The sequence below is a fragment of the Trichechus manatus genome, unplaced genomic scaffold (assembly GCF_000243295.1).
Source record: "Trichechus manatus latirostris isolate Lorelei unplaced genomic scaffold, TriManLat1.0 scaffold00146, whole genome shotgun sequence".
In the NCBI taxonomy this organism is placed as follows: domain Eukaryota; kingdom Metazoa; phylum Chordata; class Mammalia; order Sirenia; family Trichechidae; genus Trichechus; species Trichechus manatus.
The window spans coordinates 3,796,670-3,822,984 of record NW_004444082.1 but is presented as its reverse complement, the minus strand read 5'-3'; the positions used below and the strand labels follow the sequence as shown (position 1 = coordinate 3,822,984).

At 40.3% G+C, this 26,315-nt stretch overlaps 1 protein-coding gene across 2 annotated transcripts in view; it reads right to left on the bottom strand.

The window, feature by feature from the left end:
* Positions 1–26,315, bottom strand: part of RAB31 (RAB31, member RAS oncogene family) — a 128,729-nt gene that overhangs the window by 78,803 nt on the left and 23,611 nt on the right. For both annotated transcript variants that reach the window (XM_023740055.1, XM_023740054.1), the window contains exons 2-3: positions 23,345–23,424; positions 10,818–10,899 (exon numbers count right to left, since the gene is read on the bottom strand). In XM_023740055.1, the coding sequence (XP_023595823.1) occupies positions 10,818–10,899; positions 23,345–23,424 (162 nt within the window). The remainder of the gene's footprint in view (positions 1–10,817; positions 10,900–23,344; positions 23,425–26,315) is intronic.

Genomic DNA, 26,315 nt, shown 5'->3' with positions numbered 1-26,315 from the left:
GAGGTAGAACAGAAGCACTGAACACGTTATTAGATTAATTAACTGGCATGTCCCATGAAACCATGAACCTAAACCTCCAAACGAAGGAACCAAATCCCATGAGGTGTTTGGTTGTACATAAGCAGCCTCAGCAGCTTTTTTTTTTTTCTTTTGGTAGTTGGTTTTTGTAAATATATCTATCGTACAAGTTTTGCCAATTCACCTTTTTACAGGTTGTTGTTATGTTTGAGCCCATTGTTGCAGCCACTGTGTCAGTCCATCTCATTGAGGGTTTTCCTGTTTTTTGCTGACCCTCTACTTTACCAAGCATGATGTCCTTCTCCAGGGACGGGTCTCTCCTGATAACATGTCCCAAGTGCATGAGACGAAATCTCACCATTCTTGCTTCTAAAGAGCATTCTGGCTGTACTTCTCCCAAGAATCTTAAACCTTAGTTCTCTGACTATGTTTAATATTGTTGTATTATATTCTTTCATTTTTTTCATTATTTGGTCTTTCCTAGATGCACTTTCACTCCTTTTGCCATGTTCACTTGGATGGGCCATTGTTTCTCTGTTCTTTGTGTGTCTTATGATTTTTTGTTGGAGCACTGGAATTTTTGAGGATGTTAACTTTCTCAGTTTTCCCCAGCATCTGGTGTTTTTGCCCGTACTACTTTCTGCAAGAAACTCTTAGGTGGGTAGAGCCTTCAGCCTTGGCTTACTGCTTCCTCTCATGCTCTGTGATTGCTTCTTCTCTGCCCCTGGTTTAATTGGGATTCATAAGTTCTAGATCTCGTTTTTCAACTTTCAATCTCTCCCAAACACACCAGAAAGCTGTGGTGTGGTCAGTCTGTCCACCAGCAGGCACTGCCACTCAGGTGAGATACTGTGTACCAATCAATCTGTTCACCAAGGGACATGTTCCCCTCTGTGGTGATTACTCCCTTCCCTGTTTCTGCAATCACATTTTTAGTCAGAAAATCTACACCCAGCAAACCCCTTTGGGGCTGGGTGTTGCCCTCCCTTTTTGCCCAAGGTTTTCTTCCCTGCTCTGTGTGGGGTGTTTATATCTGAGCTGGTATTCAGGGGATGCACAGGCAGACTTTCTTCCATTTCAGGAGGAGGAGAGGCTGGCATTCCCCAGAAGGACCTCCAAGAGATCTAGTGGCCCTGTGGTGGTTATGGGAGCAGTTTTCCACTTTGGTGACCCAGTCCTGACTCCACTGTAGGGAGCCTTCTGTAGGAGTTCATAACAGTCCAGCAGCTGACAGTTACCAGTTGGGGGAAGGGCAGTCACACTCCAAATGGACCTCCAGGGAGGTCTGCTTTACTGCTCTCAGAGCCCTCCCTGTAGAATGCTGGCTGTGGGTGTAGCCTTCACCAAAGATGTCTGCTTCTTAACATACAGCAGCCTCAGTCAGCAGTCCTCACTACCGACCGACAAAGGGAGCAGACAGACCTGAACTGACTCCCCGGGAAGTCTGTCCTGTTGGTTTCAAATGCCTGAGCTATATAGCGTGCAGGGAGGCTAGTAGAGTGCTTACTATGGGAGCAGACTCCACTGCATGGGCCTTCTATAGCAATTTACAGTAGGCTTTCAGCCAACAGTGTCCAGATGGAGGAGTTTCTGGCACACTGCCTTGTCACTATCAGAGCCACACCACCCAGAGTATGTGGGCTGTGGTATATCTTCCACTAAAGATGCCTGCTTCTTAGCACAGAGAACCCTCAGTCAGCAAAAAAAAAAAAAAAAAAAGAAGAAGAAGAAGATTCTACATTAACTGGGAAAGTGGCTGTAAGCCTTCTGAATCACTGGGTTTCAGTACATCACCACATTACTATCTTTAGCACTAGGTATGACTGTAATAAAGTATGGTCTTAGGTTAAATAATATTGCTGGAAAATTTTTTATCATCTACAAAATAGTACTATTTTGAAGATATGTTCCTTCTTTTAAAAAAATTAATGAAATATAAATTTTAAGTCTAACAAGGATTTGGTAAATTTTAAGTGATAACTTCATGAACATAACCTTGTTTATGTTTCTATATGAATTCACTAAAGGTAACACATTTAAACAGCTATCAGACTTAAATCTCTATTCAGAATTTTTTTCTTTAGGTACCGCTTTAAGTTCAACACCACATTTCCAATCTACCATAACCTCTAAAGAGATGAAAGACAGCTTGAAAACTGCTTATCACTTATAATTTAAAGGTTAAAAAAGTATGTAACCCCAATTCATCTACAGAGTCAGCACAATCCCTATCAAATGCCTAGCTGAATTTTTTGCAGAAATTGATAAGCTGATGTTAAAATTCATAAGGAACTGCAAGGGACCCAGAATAGCCAAAGCAATCTTGAAAAAGAAGAACAAAGTTAGAGAACCCACAGGTCTCAACTGCAAAGCTTACTACAAAGCTACAGTAATCAACACAGTGTGATACTGGCATAAGGATAGAAATATAGATCAAAGGAATAGAAATGAGAGTCCAAAACTAAATACTTACATTAATGGTTAACTGATTTTCAACAAAGGTACCAAGACAATTCAGTGGGGGAAAGAATAGTCTTTTCAACAAATTGTGATAGGACAACTGGATATCCACAGGCAAAGAATGAAGTTTGATCCCTTCCTTATACCATACATAAAAATTAAAGCTAAATGGGTCATAGACCTAAATGTAAGAGATAAAACTATAAAATTCTTAGAAGAAAACATAGGTACAACCAAATACCTCATTGGATTAGTTATCTTTGTGTCATGGATTGAATTGTGTCCCCCCAAAATATGTGTATCAATTTGGCTAGGCTGTGATTCCCAGTATTGTGTGATTGTCCACCATTTTGTCATTTGTGATTTTCCTATGTGTTGTAAATCCTACCCCTATGATGTTACTGAGTGGGATAGGCAGCAGTTATGTTACGGAGGTGGGACTCAATCTACAAGATTGGATTGTGTCTTGAGCCAATCTCTTTTGAGATATAAAAGAGAGAAGCGAGCAGAGAAACAGGGGGACCTCATACCAGCAAGAAAGCAGCACTGAGAGCAGAGCACGTCCTTTGGACCCGTAGTTCCTGTGCCTGAGAAGCTTCTAGACCAGGGGAAGATTGATGACAAAGACCTTCCTCCAGAGCCGGCAGAAAGAAAGTCTTCCCCAGGAGCTAACACCCTGAATTTGGACTTCTAGCCTCCTAGACTGTGTGAGAATAAACTTCTGTTTGTTGAAACCATCCATTTGTGGTATTTCTGTTATAGCAGTACCAGATGACTAAGACACTTAGGTTGAAGGCTTAGGGTCACAGCTTTGTGGGACTGTCCAGTCAATTGGCCTAACACTATTTTTAGAGTTTCTGTTCTACCCTCCAGTTCAGTGAGTAGTGCCTGGGGTCTTAAAAGCTTGTGAACAGCCATCCAAGATACAACCATAGGTCTCTATTTTCCTGAAGCAGTAGAGAAAGTAATAGACCTATGAATCAGAGAAGGAACTGGATAGCAGGTTTAGTTACTTCCATGAACTACTGTCTCCTTTGCCATGAGACTAGAAGAACTGGATGGTGCCCATCTACCAATGCTGAGTGCTTTGATCAAGGACTCAGTAGATGAGTCCTGATCAAAAGCGTGGTGCCATGGATTGAGTTGTGTGCCCCAAAAATATCTGTCAGCTTGGCTGGGTCATGATTCCCAGTGTTGTATGATTGTGTAATCTGATGCGATTTCCTTATGTGTTGTAAACTCTTATCACTATGATGAGATTATATGTGATCTCCTTATGTGTTGTAAATTCTATCACTGTGATGAGGTTATACTGATGAGGTTGACAAGATTAGATAGTGTCTTAATGCAATCTCTTTTGAGATATAAAAGAGAGAAGCGAGCAGAGACACACAGGAACCTCATACCACCAAGAAAGCAGTGCCAGGAGCAGAGGGTGTCCTTTGGACCTGAGGTTCTTGCGCAGGGAAGCTCCCAGACCAAAGGAAGATTGATGACATGGACCTTCCTCCAGACCTGATGGAGAAAGCGTTCCCCTGGAGTTGACGTCCTGAATTTGGACTTGTAGCCTACTGGACTGTGAGAGAATAAACTTCTCTTTGCTAAATCCATCCACTTGTGGTATTTCTGTTAGAGCAGCACTAGATGACTGAGACAGGTGGAAATGTGGAACAGAATTTCAAATATCTTATAGAATCCAGACTTACTGAATCCACTGAGGCTGAAGGGACCCCTGAATCTGTTGTCCTGAGAAAATTTTTGAACTTTGAACTGAAACTATGCCTTGAAGTCATCTTCAAACTAAACAACAGCTTAGCTGAGTTAGTAAAGAATGCTTGCCTTGAGCATTGTGCTCTTTTAAAGAATTATAAGATCAAACTGACAAGAGTAATTCTAAAGCATAGATGAGTAGTTTATGGGGCAGTGAGTCTAAGTTAATAGTGGTGAAACAATATGGGGAGAGAGAGCAAGAATGGTACACAACATGAAGAATGTGACCCATGTCATTGAACTGTACACGGAGAAATTGTTGAATGAGTGTATGATCTGCTGGATATATTTTCAGCAAAAATAAATATTATAAAAAGGAGTAAATCTTCATGATCATGGTTTAGGCAAAGTCTTAGATATGACCTCAAACGCACAAGCAACAAAGAAGGCAAGGGCCACACAAGCGTCAAAGAAAAAAAATTGATAAATTGGACTTCATTAAAATTAAAACTCCCACAGAATGGGAGAAAATATTTGCAAATCATATATCCAGAATATATGGAGAACTCTTACAACTCAGTAAGAAAAAGACAAATAACCCAATGAAAAAATGGGCAAAGGATATGAGGAGACAGTTCTCCAAAGAAGATATACAAATAGCCAATAAGCACATAAAAAGATGCTCAATATCATTAGTCATTAGGGAAATGCAAATTAAAACCACAATGAGATACCACTTAACACCCATTAGGATGGCTATAATAAAAAAGAGAGATAATAACAAGTGTCTGGTGAGTAAATGGAGAAATTGAAATCTCATACGTTGATGGTGGGGATGTAAAATGGTGCACCCACTTTGGGTAACAGTGTGGCAGTTCCTCAAAATATTAAAGATAGAGTTATCATACCCATTGCCACCGAGTCGATTCCCCCTCATAGGACAGAGCAGAACTGCCCCATAGGGTTTCCAAGGCGCAGCTGGTAGATTCGAACTGCCCACCTTTTGGTTAGCAGCTGGGCTCTTAATCGCTGGGCCACCAGAGCTCCAGTCTCTACAGTTTCAGGTTTTGAAAAAGGCAAATCAGGAATTTTGCTTTGGTTGGGATTTCACAGACTGTGTAAAAGCAAAGCTCAGTGGGAAAAGACTGAGGGGAGATATCTGAAAAAGTCTCAGGTGGGAAGAAGCTGGCCCTCCAAGTATACAGAGCAAGAAAAGCCCAGTGGGGGCCTGTAGATTAAACTCTTAGCACCAATTCTTCCCCCCTCCATGAATCCATGCCCTATTTAGTTCAATACAACTTTTCAGTACCTCTCACTAAAGGTCAAGTGTCTCTCTCTACCTCCTGACTTTGCACTCAGCCATGTAATTTGCTCTGGCCAACAGAATGTAGGTGGAAGTGCCGTTCTAAACCTAGGCCTTGAGAGACCTCCTGTTGCTTCCTTGCCCTCTTGTGTTTCTGCACTGCCATGAGAAGAGCATCCTCCAGAGAGCTGCTACCCGTCCAGCCCCAGAATGAACACATACAGATCGGAGCCCCCCAAGACAGCGTACAGTCCCCAGCCTGAAGCACCTCAGCTAGAGTCCCAGTACCATATTTGCAACTTTTCTGTAAGTATAAGATTATTTAAAATAAAAAGACAAAAAGAATAAACATACTCAGCCATACGCCCATTTTCAAGATGAAGATTTCTATATTCTACATAAAATCTTGTTTATTTAAGATGGTACTTAGAATTCTACACTAGCTCAATCTTATACAGATAAAATCAGCTTACTCAGTCCTGCATTGTAGTTGCCGTTGTTGAGTACCGTTGAGTTGATTTTTGACTCATAGTAACCCCATGTGAAGAGCAGACTGACCCACAGGGTTTTCTGGGCTGTAATATTTACAGGAGAAGATTTCCAGGTCTTTCTCCCATGGAGCCGCTGGATAGGTTCAAACCGCCAACCTTTCGGTTAGCAGCCAAGCACTTAACCTTTGCACCACCAGGGCTCCCTGTCAGTCCTACATCGTGTCATTCAATTGTTCATACTTAGCATTTCTTTCATTTTCAATGTTTTACCAAATTAAAACACACACACACACACACAAAGGACGGTAATAATAAATTATATAATTGGCTATATGACTCTGGGCCATAATGTCATTTTTACCATTATGCTCAATGCCAAACAATTCCTCTAGCTATTGGGGGACGGGAAGGCTATTTTTCAGTCGATACATGTATTCTTCAATTTCATCTGTATAAAGCATAAAGTAATGAGTTTGATTTCAGAAGTTAATCTGTTTAACTTCAGATGTGTCTGTCCAGTAATGGAGAGATTTTATTCTAGTAACAAACCCATCATTTAACCTCTGTGGTGTTTGTGACTATGGTTCATTTGAAACCAAAATTTAAAATGTACAACCACCAAGATTCAGGCAGTCTGTTAGGAGAGACAGACAGCTGTAACACTTACTTCAAGCAACATGAAAGAAAAGATTAAGATTAACATAAGAAAATTCTTCAATGTTAGATTCTAAGAATGATGTTGCTCTGATGAATCAGAACAAGATAATGGTGCCTAGAATTCTTCCAAGATATTGACATTTTCAGTGTGGCTATCCTATGGATTGTGATTGTGTTTAAAGCAAAAACTGAGCGATTTGAAAGCACACACACAGAAAAGGATCACATTTCCTATTGTGATAAGACATTTTTAATAGCAAATTAAATAGATAAATACAACAGATACTATATTCCTCAATTTAAGTAGAAAAACAAGGAAGTCAAAAGGAATCTCAGTGGGAAAGAATGATTTGTTGATATATTAGGACAGAAATCTTATCTACCCATCACAATGCTGACCTCGAGGAGATGGGAGGAAGGAGCTGGGCAGATAAATTTCTCTCTCTCTCCCATGGACTACTCTGAGGTGCAGTTCCTGCTTACATCCCTCCAAAGATGTCTCCTTTGGAAGGAGATTTATAGGAAATGAAAACTATATGGGTAAACACTTGATTAGTTAGGAGCTGCTAATTAAAATTATGAATCATCCTGAACTTTGGATTCTCTCTTCTTGGACAGACAGACAAGAAACAGAATCACTAAATGAATTAAACAATAGATTAGAAGGTGAGAGAAGGATGAAGAGACCCACTGTGCTCTCCTCCTAGCTCGGTGTCGAGCAGAAATCAGAACAATAACCTTCACAGAGAACAGGGTAACAATTTCACAGCCCACAATGACGCTACAAGACAGCAATCCAACCGAGCACACTCCTCTCACATCCCTCTGCAGAGCAACAACACACTGAATATACAGATCTTGAAAATGTTAAGCTTCTAACAGATTGAATTTAACAATCAATTGGAAAATGGTTAAACAAAACAAACAAAGTCTTTAACACAGGCACTGTATGGATTACACATAACCATTGAAAGTATGAGACAGGATGTCCATAATACATGGCTGAATGAAAAAAGCCAAATTCAAACAGCATGTCATGAATGAGTTCTCACTCGTATAAAGAGAGGAAGGCGGAGGAGAAGGCTTTTACATTTCCAGTGCTCAGAGGGAAAGTAATTTTTCAAAAGAATAAATTTGTACAACCAACAGAATATAGAACTAGTACTGGGCAAGGAGAAGGGCATTAACTGGAATGCTGTGTGTGCTGGGCTGAACTTGGTTCAATCAGCCCAGAAACAAATCCATATTGAGTAACACATGCAAAACAGTATCCCCCTTTGAGGACACAAAAATATATGCCTTTATACTGCCAAATCATAAATCCAAAGAGATTGCTCAAAATTATGAAAACTAAAGAGAAAAGGAGCAGATATCTACAGAGATAAGGAGGGACAAAGAAATGCACAGACTCCAACAATTAATGAGACAGAATGAACTGAAATAGGCAGAGCAACAGCAGGGGGGTCTTATTTTTAGCTCAAACATTAGGCGACATCATTACAATTAAGTCCGGCAACAAGTTGCCAAAACGATTGAAAAACTGCCACTGCTGGAGAGATTACTGGAGACTCCACCACACAAGTTTCAGACAAGGACAGCCTGAGGATCACTAATGCAGAACTTTGAGGATTAGAGGGTCAGACGGCCACAAAAACCAAAAAACCTGTTGTTGTCAAGTCAATTCCAACTCATAGCGACCCTATAGGACAGAGTAGAGCTGCCCCATAGGTCTTGTAAATATTGCTCCACAATCACCACAAACCTCGGTTCTCAACAGCATTTACCTAAAATTGTTTTCCAAAACTAAATCTCTCTTTCCCAGAAACGTAAAGAAAAAGTATCACTACAATGAAGTTACGCCTTGTACATATAATACTAGTGCTTTTAAAAACTACAGACATGTCAAATTTTAGGAAAAGCAATAAAAATAATTTGTTTTGAGATGGTAAGTGGGCCAAACTGCAAAGTACAACAGTCATTTTAGCAGAGTACCCAATTTCTTCAAAAGCAGTCAATCCCCTGTGAGCTAAATCAGAATAGGTAAGTAAAGGACAAACACTCTGTTTAGATCACAAAGAAACCACCCCTTAGCGACACTGTATTATCAAGTGAAAACAGCAGATTATAAAAGTATCATGATCCCACTGATATACAATTATCAATACACATAGATATCTGAAGAATGACCATCTATTGTCAATAGTGGAAATATCTGGGTGGTGGGATTTAGGATGATTTTACTTTCAACTGTATGGCTTCTATTTTAATTTTTCTAATCAGAACAAAACTATGAAGCTCAGGATCCAGACTGCTGGATTCAAATCTCAGCTTTATGCCTCATCAGCTGTGTAATTTTGAACACGTTACTTACCACCCTGTGCCTCAGTGTCTTCATCTATAAATGGGGATAATAATGATCCCTACCTCGTACTGTTGTTGAGAGGAGTATAATACACACAAGGGACTCAGAAGAGTAGATGGAGCACAACATGCACTCAACAAACACCAGTTGGCAGTACTGGTGCTACTAATACTAAGCCAGCTATTTGCAAAATTGATGTATTATGCTCATTAAAAGCAGCTGAAAACTGACTATTTTGTGGCCAAAAGTAAAAAGGGAAGCAAGAAAATCTCTCTGCCTAAGTTTAATCAAAAAATTAACCAAACAAAAATTTAGCAGAACAATTACAAGCAGATTGACCACAAGCATGTACAGAAGTCAAATCCCTGTCTTCCTTGAATCGGTCATCTCATTTCCAAAGGAGTCAGCACACATGGCTGGTGGACCCAGTTAAAAAGTTGCTCCAGGCAGTGACTTTACGTGTAAAAAAGTCTTTCAATTTAGCAGCAAAATAGGAGACATTCTAACCAGGTTAGCATTTGTAGGCCAAAAGATTTGTCCTATTTAAAATAAAAAATTCTTTAAAATGCTTTAATCTGCAAACGCTGGAACTTTTAAAAGTTTCAGAAGGGGATTTATATGAAATGAAAATTATATAAGCAACCACTTGATTAGTTAGGAGCTGATAATTAAAATTACCAATTATCCTGAACCCTGGATTCTTTCTTTTTGGAGAGACAGACAAGAAACAAAATCCCTAAATGGACTAAACAGTAGATCAGAAGGTGAGAGAGGGATGAAGAAAAACGAGGCAGGCTAGGAGGATAGGAAGGGAGTGGAGCAGGGTGGGGAAAGGAAGGAGTGTTGACATCCTAAAAGGTCATTAGAGAAAGTGGCATTTGAGCTTGCATCAGAGGAGAGGAAGTTCAACCAATTCTACATAGTTATCAGCTCTGATAAAAGATCTGATGAGGCAGAAAGCTCTTTGTGAAGACAAGGTGTTGGTTATCTATGTGCCTCATTTATCCTCGTCATCCCTCCCCATCCTGATTATATCTACTGTAGTTACGCAAATACCCTGTTACCGTTTGTGCTGATGTGCATCAGTTTACTTTTTAAAATCTGAAGACACACGTTTCTTAAATAAATATTTTCTCCATAAATATTTCCAGCAAATAAAAAGAATTAAGAAGAGAGAAGTCATTCGTTGTTTCTGGTAATCCAGCATCCATTCCTGTCTTCTAGTAGGGGAACTAAGGTTTTCCTTGGAGACTAAGTTGACTTTCAGCCACTGTGGCCCAGGTGTGGCTGATACCACCCCCTACCTCTAGGGGTCAGCATCTACCCAGCACACCCAGGTGGAGCACCAAATCCCCCTGAACCCTTCCTTATACAGCATTAAGCTCAAGGGTAAGCACGTGACAAACTAGGCCAATGAGAACCCACAAGTGCTGAGACTTGTGCTGCAACATTTGAGAAAGAGGTACACTCCCTTGCAGGGTTGCTAAAGTGGCAGAATGCAGCCTGGAGCTGTTCATGGGGCCATCCTTGGCGCCCTTAGGGAGGAGGGATAGGGCCTGCCTGAAATGAAGACAATCTAGAAGTAAGCAAGCAAACAGGAATAAAGAGATGAGTACCTCTGACAATATATTCTGAGGACTTGAGCTCAGCCCTGCCTAAGGTACTCCTTAGCTGAAGAATGTATTTCCTTTTTTGCTTACGTTATTTTAAGCTGGGTCTCTGTGACTTGCAACCAACAGTCTTGCATAACGCAAAGAGATCTTGAGAAACTGAACCCCATTATTTCTCCAGAAAGCCAACATGAGCACGCACTTACCCGCTCCTGGCCAGCAGTGTCCCAGATGAGGAACTTATGAAGCTCATTTCCACAAGGCACAGTTTTAGTCATAAAAGACGCCCTGAAAAAGATCAACAGCTCCATATTACTAGTTACTACCTACAATCATCACAAAGACTCACGTTCAAACAAGTTAACTTTATGCCTCAGCAGGACTCCCCAAATCTCTTATTCTCAGAGAACCACGAAGAGAAACAAGTGCTGACAGAGTCATGTCACCCCCACCCCCCCAAAAAAAACCAAAAAACTCTGGATTTTCTGTTAGTCCAGCTGAAGGTTTTGGAAAAAAAGCAAAGATGCATTCAGGAAACATCTCCAAATACAATTAGCTTTAATTCTTCTAACACTCCCCAGATCTCAGGAAGAATATATCCTTAGATTTTAAAAAGTTATTACAATGAGAAGTGAGAAGGACAGGCGGTATGTTCACACATTCTGGTTTGGGCTTTAGAAGGACACAAATAGAGCAGCGTCTCGTATCTCTACCTGCGCTGATTTTTGTTTTGGTGATTAAAAAAAAACCAACGGGGAAAGCAACTAGTAGAATACTAAATTTCCCAACCTACTCTTACAAATGCAGGGATAAAGACTGGCAACTGAACAAATATTGATGTTTTTTCCATAAAAAGGAAGGATTTGAATTCTCAGAAGATAATGAACCACTTGAGATTTTATTTTTCACATCTATCCTCTTAATAAGCCTTTTCTTTGTGCTCATGAAAGATGTAAAAATTCCAATAAAAGGAATGTTTAATACCCTTAGCTTTTCTTCTGTGAGACTGAGCTTCCCATTCATTAAAAATAACAAGCATCACCAAGAGAGAGACCACCTGACAATATGGTGAAACCTGTGAGAGCCGGAGCTTGACGGAACTGCCTTGTTTTTCCAGGTCTCGCAAGTTTTCTGCCAGTGACAGGGTGCAGTCTTACCACTTTTCCATCGCTCTCTATTAGTGGAAAATATTTGAGTTTTCCTTCTCTGACAGGTTTCTGTACACCGGTCCCAGCTTTCGCAGGTTTTACTGCATAAGCCTCATGATGTGATAGAATAAGGAGGACATATACCACCTGTGTGCATTCTTGCCAAAATGTTTACTCTGAGCTTAACCACGAGGAAACCACCAGGCAAATCTAGAGTACAGAACATTCCGTAAGAGAGCTGGCCTGAAGGCTTCAAATAAGTCAATACCGTGAAAAACAGAACAAAACAAAAGGCAAGGAGATTGTTCTAGAATCTAGATTAAGAGAGAAGAAAGAGATAAAACAACTAAACGCAATATCTGAACCCTGCCTGGATCATGGATTAGGGGAGCGGGGCGGCTTTTAAAAGACAGTTGCAGGTGGTTGCTATTGCTCGTTGCCGTCAAGTCGATTCTGGTTCACAGCGAACACGTGTGCAGAACAGAACTGTTCCGTAGGGTTTTCAAGGCTGTGACCTTCAGAGAGCAGATCGCCAGGCCTTTCTTCTGAGGGGCCTCAGGGTGGGTTCAAACCACCAATCTTTCAGCTAGTAGTCGAGTGTTTAATCACTTGTGCCACCCAGGGACTTCACATTTTGAGGACCATGGGAGAATTTAAATTTGGACTATATGTCAGATAATATCAAGTCAAAATTAATTTTCTAGGTGTAACAATGCTGTTATCCTTACATTTTTATTCTTAGGAGACGCATACTGAAGTTTTCAGGGGTGAAGTGTTAGGGTGCCTCCCCTTTCTGTTCCAGTGGCCCAGCCTGCCCAGCCAGAGTCCAGTCAAACTCCTCCTTTTCTGCCCTGTCCTGCAGCCACCAGCACTCAACCCAGTAACACTGTCTCAACTTCGACCACTTCTCCCAAGAATAAGAGGCAAAGTACAGAAGGTCCAAGTTGAAAAGTATGTGTCCCTGCAATTCCCACACTATCCCTACCACACACACATCAAATATTAATAACTAGAAAGTTTGAATAATCAACCTACCCTTGCACTAAATGGAAATTTTAAGTATTTTTCTAAGTGATATTATCCAATATTATCAAAACCACATCTGTTCCATGACTTTTTTTTTTCTTTTTAAATTTTATTGTGGTACAATACAGATTACAAAAATTTGCCATTTTAGCCATTTTAAAGGGTACAATCAGATGGATTTTGGCAGAAAAAAGAGATTACCAGAAAGCTTACCTGTATTTTATTGACTATGCAAAGGCATTGGACTGTGTAGATCATAATAAATTATGGATAAGATTGCAAAAAATGAGAATTCCAGAACACTTAATTGTGCTCATGAGGAATCTATACATAGACCACAAGGCAGTCATTCAAACAGAACAAGGGGATAATGCGTGGTTTAAAATCAGGAAAGGTGTGTGTCAGGGTTGTATCCTTTCACCATACTAATTCAATCTGTAGGCTGAGCAAATAATCTGAGAAGCTGGACTATACGAAGAAGAACATGACATCAGGACTGGAGGAAGATTAATTAACAACCTGTAATATGCAGATGATGTAACTTTGCTTGCTGAACGTGAAGAGGACTTGAAGTACTTACTGATAAAGATCAAACACTATAGCCTTCAGTATGGATTACACCTCAGCATAAAGAAAACAAAAATCCTTATAAGTGGACCAATAAGCAACATCACGATAAATGAGGAAAATACTGAAGTTGTCAAGGATTTCGTTTTACTTGGATCCATAATCGACGCCCGTGGAAGCAGTAGTCAAGAAATAAAGCGAAACACTGCCTTGGGCAAATCTGTTGCAAAAGACCTCTCTTTAAAGTGTTAAAGAGCAAAGATGTCACTTTAAGGACTAAGGTGCACCTGACCTAAGCCATGGTATTTTCGATTGTCTCATACGCATGCAGAAGCTAGACAATGACCAAGGAAGACCAAAGAAGAACTGACACCTTTGAATTGTGGTGTTGGCAAAGAATATGGGATATACCATGGACTGCCAGAAAAACAAATCTGTCTTGGAAGAAGTACAGCCAGAATGCTCCTTAGCAGTGAGGATGGCAAGACTTCGTCTCATGTACTTTGGACATGTTATCAGGAGGGACCAGTCCCTGGAGAAGGATATCATGCTTGGTAAAGTAGAGGGTCAGTGAAAAAGAGGAAGACCCTCAACGGGATGGTTTGACACAGTGGCTGACACAATGGGCTCACACATAGCAAGGACTGTGAGGATGGCACAGGACTGGGCAGTGTTTTGTTCTGTTGTACACATGGTCTCTATGAGTCAGAAGCAACTCGACGGCACCTAACAATAACAACAACGAAGTGTACAATACAGTGACATTAATTACATTCAGAATAATGTTTCTAAATGCATAAAATTAAATACACAGGGCTGCAAAGGAAATCAACTATCTTGAAGTGCAGCTATCAGTAAGAAATAAATTTGCGATACACTGATAAATGCATTTCTTTATTAACTCGTTAATTAATCAGCAAGCGCCAACGGCAGGTCTGATGATGACCATCACTTCCCAGAGACAGCACAGCCTCCTCTCTGAGCTGCCTCGACAATGTAACGTGATGAGAAAGTTTCTCCGATTCACTGGCTGTGGCTTCTCACCTCCGATCACAAAGGAAGAAAATGCTGAATTTCAGTTTAAGGTCAAGCACAATCAAGGTATAGCTGTTTTTTCTCATCCAAGTCTGTGTACCCCTGAATTTCACCCATGGGTGTTCCATGACATTTTATTTCTTTAAAAGTACCTAAGATATAACTCTCAGGCTACTGATAAGAGCAGACATATTACTTTTACCATTACAACAGCAATATATATACTTCATAAAAGAGATGGTCAAACAAAACAAACAAAAATCATTTGTAATTTTACCTAGTCAGTCACTGCTAATAAGCTGGTATATGTCCTTTTAAATTATTTCTATACAAATTTAACCCCCAAAATTTATCATACTATGCATGAATTTTGGGTTTTCCCCTACTTAATATATCATGGGCATCTTTCCGTTTCTATGAACATAGATCAACATCATTATCTAAAATAACTGAATATTATACACCATGCTTTGCATTTATTCAACACCCTGTTGATGGACATTTTGGTTACTGCCCTTTCACTATTATGACAAAGATTCAATGAATATTCTTGCGCTTACATCTTTTTGTCCTCGTACAACTATGTTATGGATTGAATTGTGTCCCCCAAATACATGTGTTGTAAATCCTAACTTCTATGCCTGTGGTTATAATCCCATTTGAGAACGGGTTATCTTTGTTATGTTAATGAGGCAGGATTAGTGTAGGATGTGTCTTGAGTCAATCTCTTTTGAGATATAAGAGACTAAACAAGCAAGCGAGCAGAAATGGGGCAAGGTTGATGCCAAGCCACGTGGAGATCTCCAAGGAACCAGAAAACAAGCTGAAGAGACAAAGGACCTTCCCCGAGAGCTGACAGAAAGCAAGCCTTCCCCTAGAGCCGGTGCCCTGAATTTGGACTTCCAGCCTCCTAAACTATGAGAAAATAAATTTCTGTTTGTTAAAGCCATCCACTTGTGGTATTTCTGTTATAGGAACATTAGATAACTAAGACAAACTATTTCCTTAGGCTCAATTCTTAGAAGCAGACTGTTCCGTATGCTCTCAAATCCCAAAAGGTATAAGTCCCTATTATGCTTTCAAAATACATATGTATAAGCATTCATAATATGAACTTAGAAATATGTGTATCTTTGTGAGGCCCTCTAACATTAACTGGAAATCATTAGAAACCTGTAAGCCATTAGAAGTTATTTTCAAAACTTATGACCTGAGACACAGAAGCATGTGAAGTATGTGAAGAATGTGGCAAACAACCTTTAAGTTTACTGTGACCCAGCATGCTGCGGTAAAAGAAGACATAACATACTTAATCTCTGTACACTAGCCTTAAGACATAAGTCTAAACAACCTCCCTAATGTCTAAACTTGAAGAAAAAATGTGACACTCAGCAGCTAATCTATAACCCTGGAGAAAAGACATAAAATACTGGCTTTTGACATCTGGCCCTGATCGTGTGAGGCCAAGGTGAGAATTTCATATATAAACCCTGAATTTCTGTTCACTCATTTACAGAAGGCAGAGGCAAAGAGCTTTCTCTAATCTCTTACTTTCTCTGAAAACTGAGAGCCTGCTGAGACTCCACCCGCTGGCCGTGTAGTCAAGTCTTCCCCCCCAGACCTCTGGTTAAATGCACATGCCTGCAGTCTATAAAGATATGGACTCTAACCACTGAGCAACACTGTGACTGTAACTGTATGCTGATTCTCTGGTTCTAAAGGAATGTTCTGAAGTCTTACTTGTGTGCCTTGCTGTGACAAACCTGAGTATCTCTCTGTAATTTTCTGAGATGAAATCCTACATGACCCAGACATGCTCCCCTTTTGCCAAGTATGCCGAGTTGTAAGTTGTACTAACCTATGTGCCCATGGCAGTGTATGAGATGGCCTTGTCCCCAACCAATTTGAATCCTTCCAATCTTTTCCGATATGATAGGTATAAATGATATCTTGTTCCTGTTTTATTTTTTTTATTATACATTTGAATACCTTTTTAGTGTTTATTCTTCACTTGTATTTTTCTTTTGTAAATCTCTAGTTCATGATCTTTGCCCACTTTCCAATCAGGGTATTCATCCTTTTCTTATTTCTTAAGAATATTTTATACTAACTCTTTGTAATAATTTTTTTAATAACATTTTCCAGTTTAACATTTGCCCTTTAGTAACTTTGTTTATAGTTTTCTCCATAAAGGCATCTTTAAATTGTATGAGACCATTGTATCAGTATTTTCTTTATGTCTGTTTTTGTTTCTACTGTGATCTAAGCCACACTTTCATTTCATTCCCCCAATACATTCTAGAGGTAAGTAAGACATCAGCCCTGCCATTAAAGACTTCTCCTCAGGCTTAGAAAACAAAGTTCATGCCTTGAAAGTCATAAAACCATAGATGCGTCAAGCTGGAAAGCACAGGAGACATCTAGTCCAATTCTCTCACTTTACAAACGAGGGGAAAAAACCGAAACCCCAAAAGACTGCCTGCCCCTGGTCAAGGGAGATACTAGTGACACAGTCAGGAATAGAGTCCAGTGGCCCATAGTGTCAATCTGAATACAAAGACACTTAGAAAATGCCCCTTAGTGTCCTCATCTGTAAAGCAGGACCAATGCCTGCTGTGTATGCTGCCAGGGGTTGCTGTAGTATCAAAGGAGAAAACTGGTATCTGTAAAATTTCCCCTTAGTAATAGTGCTACCGTATTTCAATGTGTGTGTGTGTGGGTGTGTGGGTGTGGGGGGGGTGTGTGTGTGTGTGCCTTGTCTGTTCCTGATTCCTTTCTACTAGGTGAAAGACTACTAATATTTGAAATAGGACTATGACAATCTTTTGGTTGGCTGGGGTTTTTTTTTGTTTGTTTGTTTTTCCACAGCTTGAGAACCTTGGGCCTCTTTTTTTTCTGTATATATTATCCAGAGAGGTGGAAGGGGGCAGCATCTGCAAGGCTAAACTGACTTCATCATCTGTGGAATCCAAAATCTGGCAGAAAAGTAACACAATTTCCTTGCTAAAGTTGAACTACATAGACAGAGGCACATAGATGTGCAAGATGCCAACACAATCTGTTTGAGTGGCAGAGCCAAGATTTTTCAGTGAGTCGCAGCAGACTGTAAGAATTAACCCGTCAGTCTTTTCCCAATGGTGTGTGGTTACAGTGGGAAGACAGGTGGACTTTTAAGAGTAGATTCATTTGGTTTGAGTCGTTAGTTTGCTTCTCAATGGCTGCATGTAGCTAAAACAAGCCACCTAACTGCTCTGACCCTGGAGAGGCCAACAGTGCTACTATGAAAAGGCACTTGAGCCAGGGGGCAGGAAATGAAAGATCTACAGGACCAGGAAGGGAATTTACGTGGGTAAAGTGGGCTAGGTATAGAAGTAATAATGATAAAAATAACAGTAACAGCAAATAGTGGAAGCTATGGTAGGGTGGAAGGACCTGTCCACTTGAATGGAGCAGCTGCTCTGCTCCAGCTGTTTACCGCTACGTGGGTCTGTGGGCCCAGTGTTGCGAGACAGACGAAGTTTTCAAGAGAAGCGAAAAATTGCAAGTTTATTACGTAAAAATCTCCTGATTCCTCAATATTGGCTTAAAAATTTTAAAACACTGTGCAGGCTAAACAAAACACAGCTATAAGCCAGATTCCCAGCACACCAAAAACACACGAGCTTTGGGATAACCACTCAACTTTTCTTAAGTATTCCATTTATGTCATCTTCCCAAAAATCATATGTTTCACTTAGAAAGCGGTCCTAATAGATTTATGTTTCTGAAGCTGGATTTGGAGAAGGGTTTGGGAATATTTTCTCAAAATCTCAGAAAGGAGAAATTTTTTGACAGATTTTTAAATTGGGATATTAAACTATATCAGGAAAAGATAATACATAAGAATGGAGGAGCTGAGCATAATATTGACTTCAGAGGAAAAAAGTGAGGAATGAAGTGGAAAGAAAGCAGAAGAACACAGATATATTAGCACAGTCATTTAAAATTGCATTTCTGAAAAAAAAATCTAAGGTGTGAGAAAATATTTATGTTCGATGTTTAGAGAAAAGAACAACTGTAAATCATATATACAAAATTTCTAAAAATAATACCTAGTGCTGGTTAGTTCATAGAAAAATAGGGACAAGCTTTCTGAAAAACAATTTGGCAATATCCAGCAAGAGCCTCAAAGATGTTTTTATTCTTTAACTAAGTACCGGTAGTCCCCAACTTACGACGGGGCTCCGTTCTGACGACTCTGTCCTAAGTTGGTTCTGACCTAAGCTTAATACTTTTTTTTTTTAAATTTTCATTATTATTGTCTTTTATTATCAGTATCTTTATAAATCTGATCTTTTTTATTTGTCTTTGGAGGTTGGAAATATTACATATAAACTTACAAATATATTTTAGAACTTACATAAAAAATACACATCATAAAAATCTACTCCAACGATAAAGAACAATTGGATGGTGCTGGCATTTTGTCAGCTGCAGTAATTACTCCACTTGTGGAAGGTTCTGGATCACCTGGATTATCACTGGGAATGGGGATGGTATTTCTAGACAGAAAATTAGTGAGAGCTGTCTGTACGGTCCTTTTCTTTTTTTCTTCATATATTTTGCGGTAACATCTCACTGCTTCCTAAATCTGCCCATCGACTTTAGCAAAGGGATCAGCATCTGGACCCATGTTTTCAAGCAACTGAAGCCCTTGATTTAGTTTAGAAAACTAAATCTATAAGGTAGTGTTTTGAAAACAGTAAATCATAAAATTGAACATCTACCAGTGAACATCTGAGAATGATAACATCAGCAAACTACACAATGCAACTCTGTATGTAGTACATAATTACTAATGATAAGATGTAAAAAAAAAAAGGGGACAGTCGTAAGTGCGGTTCATCATAACTCGAATACATTATAAGCGGGGCACTACTTGTAATTCTATTTCTAGAAATGTAATGTTTTATAAAGAAATAACCAGATATATACCAGTATATATGCCCAAGGATGAAACCACAGCATTATTTATAAAAGTGACAAGTTTTAAACAAGCTAACTGCCTTAAAAAAGAAAATATAACCATTAAAAATGATAACTTTCAACATCATTAACCATTAGAGAGATGCAAACTACAGTGAGATGCCACCTCACCCCTATTAGAACAGCAATGATCAAAATAAATGGAAAATAACAGGTGTTGGCAAGGTTGTGGAGAAACTGGAACCCTCATCCATTGCTGGTGGGAATGTAAAATGGTACAGCCATTGTGGAAAACAGTTGAACTCAGAACTGCCGTATGACTCAGCAATCCCAATCCTAGGTATATATCCAGAAGTAGTGAAGGAAGGAATGCAAACAGAAACCTACACACCAATGTTCATTGCAACACTTTTCACAACAGCCAAAATGTGAAACAACTGAAATGTCCATCAACAGATGTATGGGTAAACAAAATGCTGTATATACACACAACGGAGTACTACACAGCCATAAAGAAATAAGAAGTCCTGATGCGTGCTACTACCTGGATGAACCTTGAAAACATCATGCTGAGCAAAGTAAGCCAGTCACAGAAGGACAAATATTGTATGATATCTCACTTACATGAAATAAGCAAATATATAGAAACCAAAGATTATTAGTTGTTATCAGAGGTGGGAGAGAGGGGGAAAAAGGGTGTTTTTGCTTAGTGGGCACTGAATTCATGTTAACAGTGGTGGAATGATTTAGAAAAGGACAGTGAGAATGGTTGCACAACTTCAAGAATGTAATCAATGTCACTGAATTGTACATACAGGAATAGCTGAGATGATGTATGTTTTACTAGATATATTTTCACCACAATAAATTTTTTTTAAATCACTGTTTTAAAGACCAATGTAGGGCATTAAATTCACAATATAATGCTGAATAATAAAAAAGATACCAAATTATACATACAGTGTGGTCCGAATTATATATCTATACATTTTATATACATAGGAAAAACTATGAAAGAAAATACACTAAAGGTTTACAGTAGTTACCTCTGGGAGGTAGATTATGAGTAATTTTTATATTTTATAATTTTATATTCTTCATGGTTTTCTTCACTTCTCAATTTCTTTATGATGAGTACATAATACTTTTATAATCAGGAAAAATATTATTTTGTCATGTTTATGGAGATTGTGTGATAAGAAAATATTCAAATATACTAAGTAGAAAATATAGGATATGAAACTGTGCATATGGTATGATTCCTATTTTTATAAATTTATAAAATAAAAAATTTCATTTTTTTAAGAATGAACATGAACTTTTATAATTAGAAAAATTAGCCTTTTATCTTGACTCTGTCAAGGAAATGCATAGACAGTCATGAAAAGAATAAGCAAGACCTGGGAAATGAGTCTCTGTCTCTCTCCCACTTTCTTCTCCTTATTGAGGAAACTCCCACCCTGTTCTGGGCACTCAGTAAACAATCTCTCTGCTCTGCTTATGCATGCACATCATGTGGCACTTAGCCAACCCCACTTTTATATCTGTCCCCAGCAGGGAGGGAACAGTGTCCTTCAACTGCTGCACAAAAGAGGGGTGTGTGCAGACCACCAGCCCTACACTGGCTGTGGAGTGAGACCTGCTGACCCTGGCAAACCAACACCCACTACTGAAGTTGACCTTGTTCTGTCTCTTCTTTATATGAGTTGAGTGTTGTTCCAACCAATGCCTGCTGTAAGTCGTGTCTTTCTTGGTGACCTAAGACCTTGGCTTGACAAATATGTTAAACATGCTCTTTGGACTCCAAATATGGGTTATATAAATAGAAGAATATGGGACTGGAGAGCTAGTAAAATCCTGACTTCACTTTTTACCTTACATATTTCTGTATTGCTCTGAGTTTTTCATGAGCATTACCAAAAAAAAAAAAAAAAGACCTACTATGTGTTTTTTTTTTAATCCCAAAACCACCAAAATGCATTTACTAGACCAAATACTGTCAACAGTGGTTGACTGGTTCTCTCCAAAGATGGCTGCCAAAAGCCCAGCTCCACCTGTGTGCATGCCGCTCCCCCCACCAAGGGTGGGGCTCATTTCTCTCCCCGGAATCTGGAAACTTGCTTTTACCAAGAGGTTGTAGCCAAAATGATATAACTATTAGAAATAATTTCTCCTAATGCTAAACACTTTAATGTATTTATCATGGTATTTATTTGTTTTAAATCGTTACGAAAGGAATAGTTTGGTTGTAAAAATTTTAACAAAAGTTTAAAAAGCAGGTAGAAGTCTTTTCTCCATCTTCTAGAAACATCCTTCAGAGTTAGTCATTCTTACAGGTTTTACTTTTATTATCAAAAAATACAAAGTGAAAAAATAAGGAGAAAAAAATTACATTACAGATAAAAGTGAAAAGTATTTCCTCTATAAAAATTGTACTAACATACAGACTGCACACATTTGGGAGACAACTCTCTACAGGTCTCTCATGTTGTGTGCATCCTGCAAGCAGAAGCACCTGTGGCTTTTTATCCGATCATCTTTTTCAGGATGTTTGTTTAGGGAACAGCCTTGGAAGACAGAGACATGGTATCCCTCTGGAGCAAACGCTGACATGCATACTGCCCAGGAGAAAAGACTCCAGTTGCCTGAGCTCAGGGCTCCTCTCCTTTAATAGAATCCACTATTGTATTTTATGCAAATAACGTGCATCTTCTACATTTGTTTGCCAACAATCTCCTCCTTCCGCAAGGTATTTTCAGACGTGCCACTGTGTGTTTTTTTTTTTTTACATGTTGCTGTAAAAAAAAAATTATCATAGCATGCTTATGAAAATACCTCATGGTGGGGGGGAAAGGGAGTAGTTGGCAAACAAACCTAGAAGGCTTGTGTTGTTTACATAAAAATATGCTTGTGTCATGTACAGGTGTCACATCACCCTAAGGGGGTCAGGAAACCAATATAAAATGATAACATACTGAGTATTGGCACTGCCTTTGTCTCTGATGCAGATGTCTCATGTCTTCTGCCAGCATCCATGAAACTGTGGCCAGTTCACTTGCTACCTTGCAAGTAGGGTAAAATCTCAGATCCTACATATTTCTTAACACATACTTTTGTGGACATATTCCTTAAGCCATTTTTTAAATAGAAAATGTGGTGGATTTTCTCCCCTGTATAGCTCCAACCACTGGCCTATCAACTAATTGGTCTTGACCATCTGCTTATTTCCTACCATAAATTTTCTCCACCTTCCTCTGACAGAGACAGTCTCTCTTAATCAATCCTACAGATGTTCCTTCTGAAGGGAAGTAAAACCTTGCTCTCTGCGAAGAGTCTATCTTCAGGGTGAAAAACAATGAGGCCGATGTCTAAAAGTCTGAAAAGCAACCACCTGCAAAACAGCATTGCAAAAGCACATCCAGCAGAGAATCCACCAGAAAGGAGAAGATGGACTAGGAAAACCCTCCAACATTCCAAGGTCCAGGTATGAGAATAAAATAGCCCACCGGCACCCCTCCTCAAGCATGAGAAGAGCAGAAACGCCAGCCTTAGATCAATCCAGAAAGGAAGGTAAATCTGCCCCACAGACTGTTCAGACAACTGTGATGTGTGAGTGGATGGCATTTCCTGGGTACGTTCAGCAGGCAAGTTAAAGCAGAAACTTTGGGGACTTGTCCTGTGGATCATCTTCCATCTGGAAATACAGCAGACATAATTTGCAAAATAGCGCTCTTGAGGATAAAGGAAATAGCCTTCAGTTGCAGTATGAGGAAGGCTGGCCAAGGAAAACAATAACTGAGAAGGATGATAAGCCTAGGCACTTTGCTTGGAAGTCACTGAATCTCCAGTTGCCAAAGTCTTACAGCTGGGACTGATTTTTCATTGGCTGGGATGAAAACCGTGCCCTGCCTAAAGGCTCAGACACAGACATGGAGACCTCTAGAGTTCTTTGAAAAGAAAAAACATGAAGGAGAATAACATACAGTACTTACCCAATAGTCGGGCTGATGTTGTGGTCAAAGTGATCCTGGACAAACCGGCACACAATGCTTGATTTCCCAACCCCGGTGTCCTGGAAAGGAATAAGGACACAACCATGAGGATGAAGGAGGCCAAATTCTGACCCATGTAACAGGATGAGAGCGATTTTCTGGTTGATGGATTTAGGGGAGAGGAATGGGTATTGTCTTCTATTTCCTACCAATATTTTGTATAATAAAATTGTATTGCTTTCATAGAAGAGATATGGTAAAATAAGTTTTGGGAACACGCCCCACATATATGCAATAATTCACCTAGAACTAGCATGCTCACAATAAATGTATTTCCCGAAATTTGGCGATTTTTAGAAGGGTCTAGAGAAGAAGTATGGTAACACACCACATTGTTTGGACAGAACTAATTTTGTTCAAAACTTTAGCACTCAAAAAATACATCATCTAGTTCTCTATCATCCTACAAGATGATGAACGCTAATTTCTACATTTCTAACATTTTCTCTCTAGAATCTGATGGCTGCATAATAAACTACAATTTTGCTTAATTATCTGAAGGTCTCATCTCAGATCTTCTGTGAATTAATTCTTTAAGGCTGATTAGGATAAAGGTTTGGTTACACATTGGAAATTGCACACATGAGTTTATATCCACTCCCTTCCAAAACCCTTGTAAAGGAGTTTAAGGAATAAAGACACAGATTCACAAGGTCAAGGAGACAGGAGAAGAGACAACAGCAGAGGAGAGATACCAACAAATCCAGGGGATGGAAAGCGGTCAGACAAGTGTGATGGAGAAAGACTAAGCTGAGCCCTCAGCGCCTGCAGTGAGGAAAGGCATGGAAAGCAAGCCAATTTGAGCCACAGACTCCAGATAACAGGGAGACCTGAAGGGCAAGGCTGAAAACAGGGCCAGATGAAAGGCTGCACAAAAACACACCCCTGGAGTCCCAGGGCGTATAACTGGGGGAGACAGGAGCGTGAGTCTCCCAGAAACCTCAATCAGAGGAGGCTGGGCTGGGCATGGGGCCTTTCAGGGGCAGCTCAGCGGGGGTGCGGTGCTGCTCTGAAGGAAGACAAGTAAGCGAAAGGCTAGACACTTAGGGTGAGAACCACCACAGCCCCTTCCCCCAGCATTTCCCAGACAGCCAGTTCATAACAGCCCTGGGCTCCAGGTAAGATCCTGACGTTTGGAGTCCCCCAACCTGAGGCCCTGTGTGCACTGTCAGCAAACCCCAACGCAGAGCTTCAAATGCGCATTTTAATCTTAGCTACAAAGTACTAAGCATTTATCTGTACTTGCAAGAAAAGAATCGAATGCTATTGCAAAAGATTATTCACCTCTTAGAAATTAAAAATACAGCGATGGAAATTAAAATTTCAAAGGAAGAGTTAGAAGATAAAGTCAGGAAATGACCCACAAAGTAGAACAGACAGCAAACACCTTCCTTCCGCTGCTAGCATCTTCTGAGAGAGATGACAAGACAGGAGGAAGGAAAGCTCACCAAAGGCAGCGCCTTCAACACAAAAGTCACGTCAATATGTTCTCATTTGAGGATCATGGAGACAGTTTGAAAGGGAAAGGGAAACAAGACATATTTAGTCCAGGAAAAGAAAAATAGTGATACAGTTCCCTTAAACGTGTAAATTTAAAAGCCAAGATCAAGGAGAAAATGTTCAGACAGAGAGAAGTGTGTTTCTTTTCAGACACTGAAATGTGAAATGAGGTTTGAAATACCAACTGGTTTTCAATCTGAATTATTTCTACTCCATCTCCTGCCTGTGTGTGTGTGTGTTGGGGCGGGGGGGGGGGTCTGGCGTAATTCCAGCCAGCCTTGGGCAAGAGGGGCCTTGACTTGTGGTATTCATCAGAACATCCTTCTTCAGAGAGTCTCAGATCCCAGTGAGTGTGGCCTTCCCCTGGGCTCTGGAGCCATAATAAAGGACAGCACCCAAAGCTGCTTATCTGCAGTGTGCAAATCAATGGCCAGAGTTCAGGGAGGTGACAACAGAATTAAAACATCAGCTGCTAAGGTTCCAAATCAATGCTGCTGCTATTTCTGAGCTGCACTGCAGGATGGATTCTGGCTCATGTTCCTCCACAGCCCCCAAACCACAAGTCAGTACCTCATCGCTCAGTTGCTTTTAAAATCCTCTGTGGATGGGCAGATCCTTGCCATCCATGCAATACCATGGAAACTAAAACTGAGCATTGTGACACCTATCATGCCATCGAAGACAACAAAGATGCCCCCTGCTGGCAGCACTCTGTCCCAAGGACAACTGTTCTTTACAAGCTGTTGAGTCGGCGGGGGGGGGGGTGACCCCCAACACTGACCATACTAATTTTTATTTTTACGCCGCCATGTTCGTGGGGTGCAGAGCCCCCTCCCCAAACCACCCCAGAACCTTCTAATGTATTTCCTGTGAGAAATGCTAACTGATGAACACCTACCCTGCCTGTCTGGCAAAGGTAGGTGAGCTGCGCATGTACCTTCTTCCCAGAACCCGTCTGCCTCCCTCTGGGTCCCTCTTCTTGATCACAGTTTAGGAATCTTGGTTCTCAGGGTCCGACACTCACTCACTCTTCACCCATCCAATTCACTGAGCTCAACTTCCCACAGGCCACACAGTGTGCTGCACCTACCGACAAAGACAGCTGCTTGCTTGAGAATCTCTGGGGTGGTGACGGGCACCTGGCACAGGTAGGACCAGAACACAGCACACGGAAGCAAGGGTCACCCAGAGCTCAAGGAGGACAGTCCTTACTTCCCAGCCTAGGATCCTACTTTGCCTTCCTTGGTGTCCTTCAGCTTACACCTAGCCTCTCCCTGCTGCCAAGTTCAGAACACGGCTCCTCCACAACACCACAGCTTGCCCCAGCCTGAGAGGCCCCGTCTCCTGTCAGCTCTAGGCCCGCACCCTGCACTCTCAGCTCACCCAGCCTGAGAGGCCCCGTCTCCTGTCA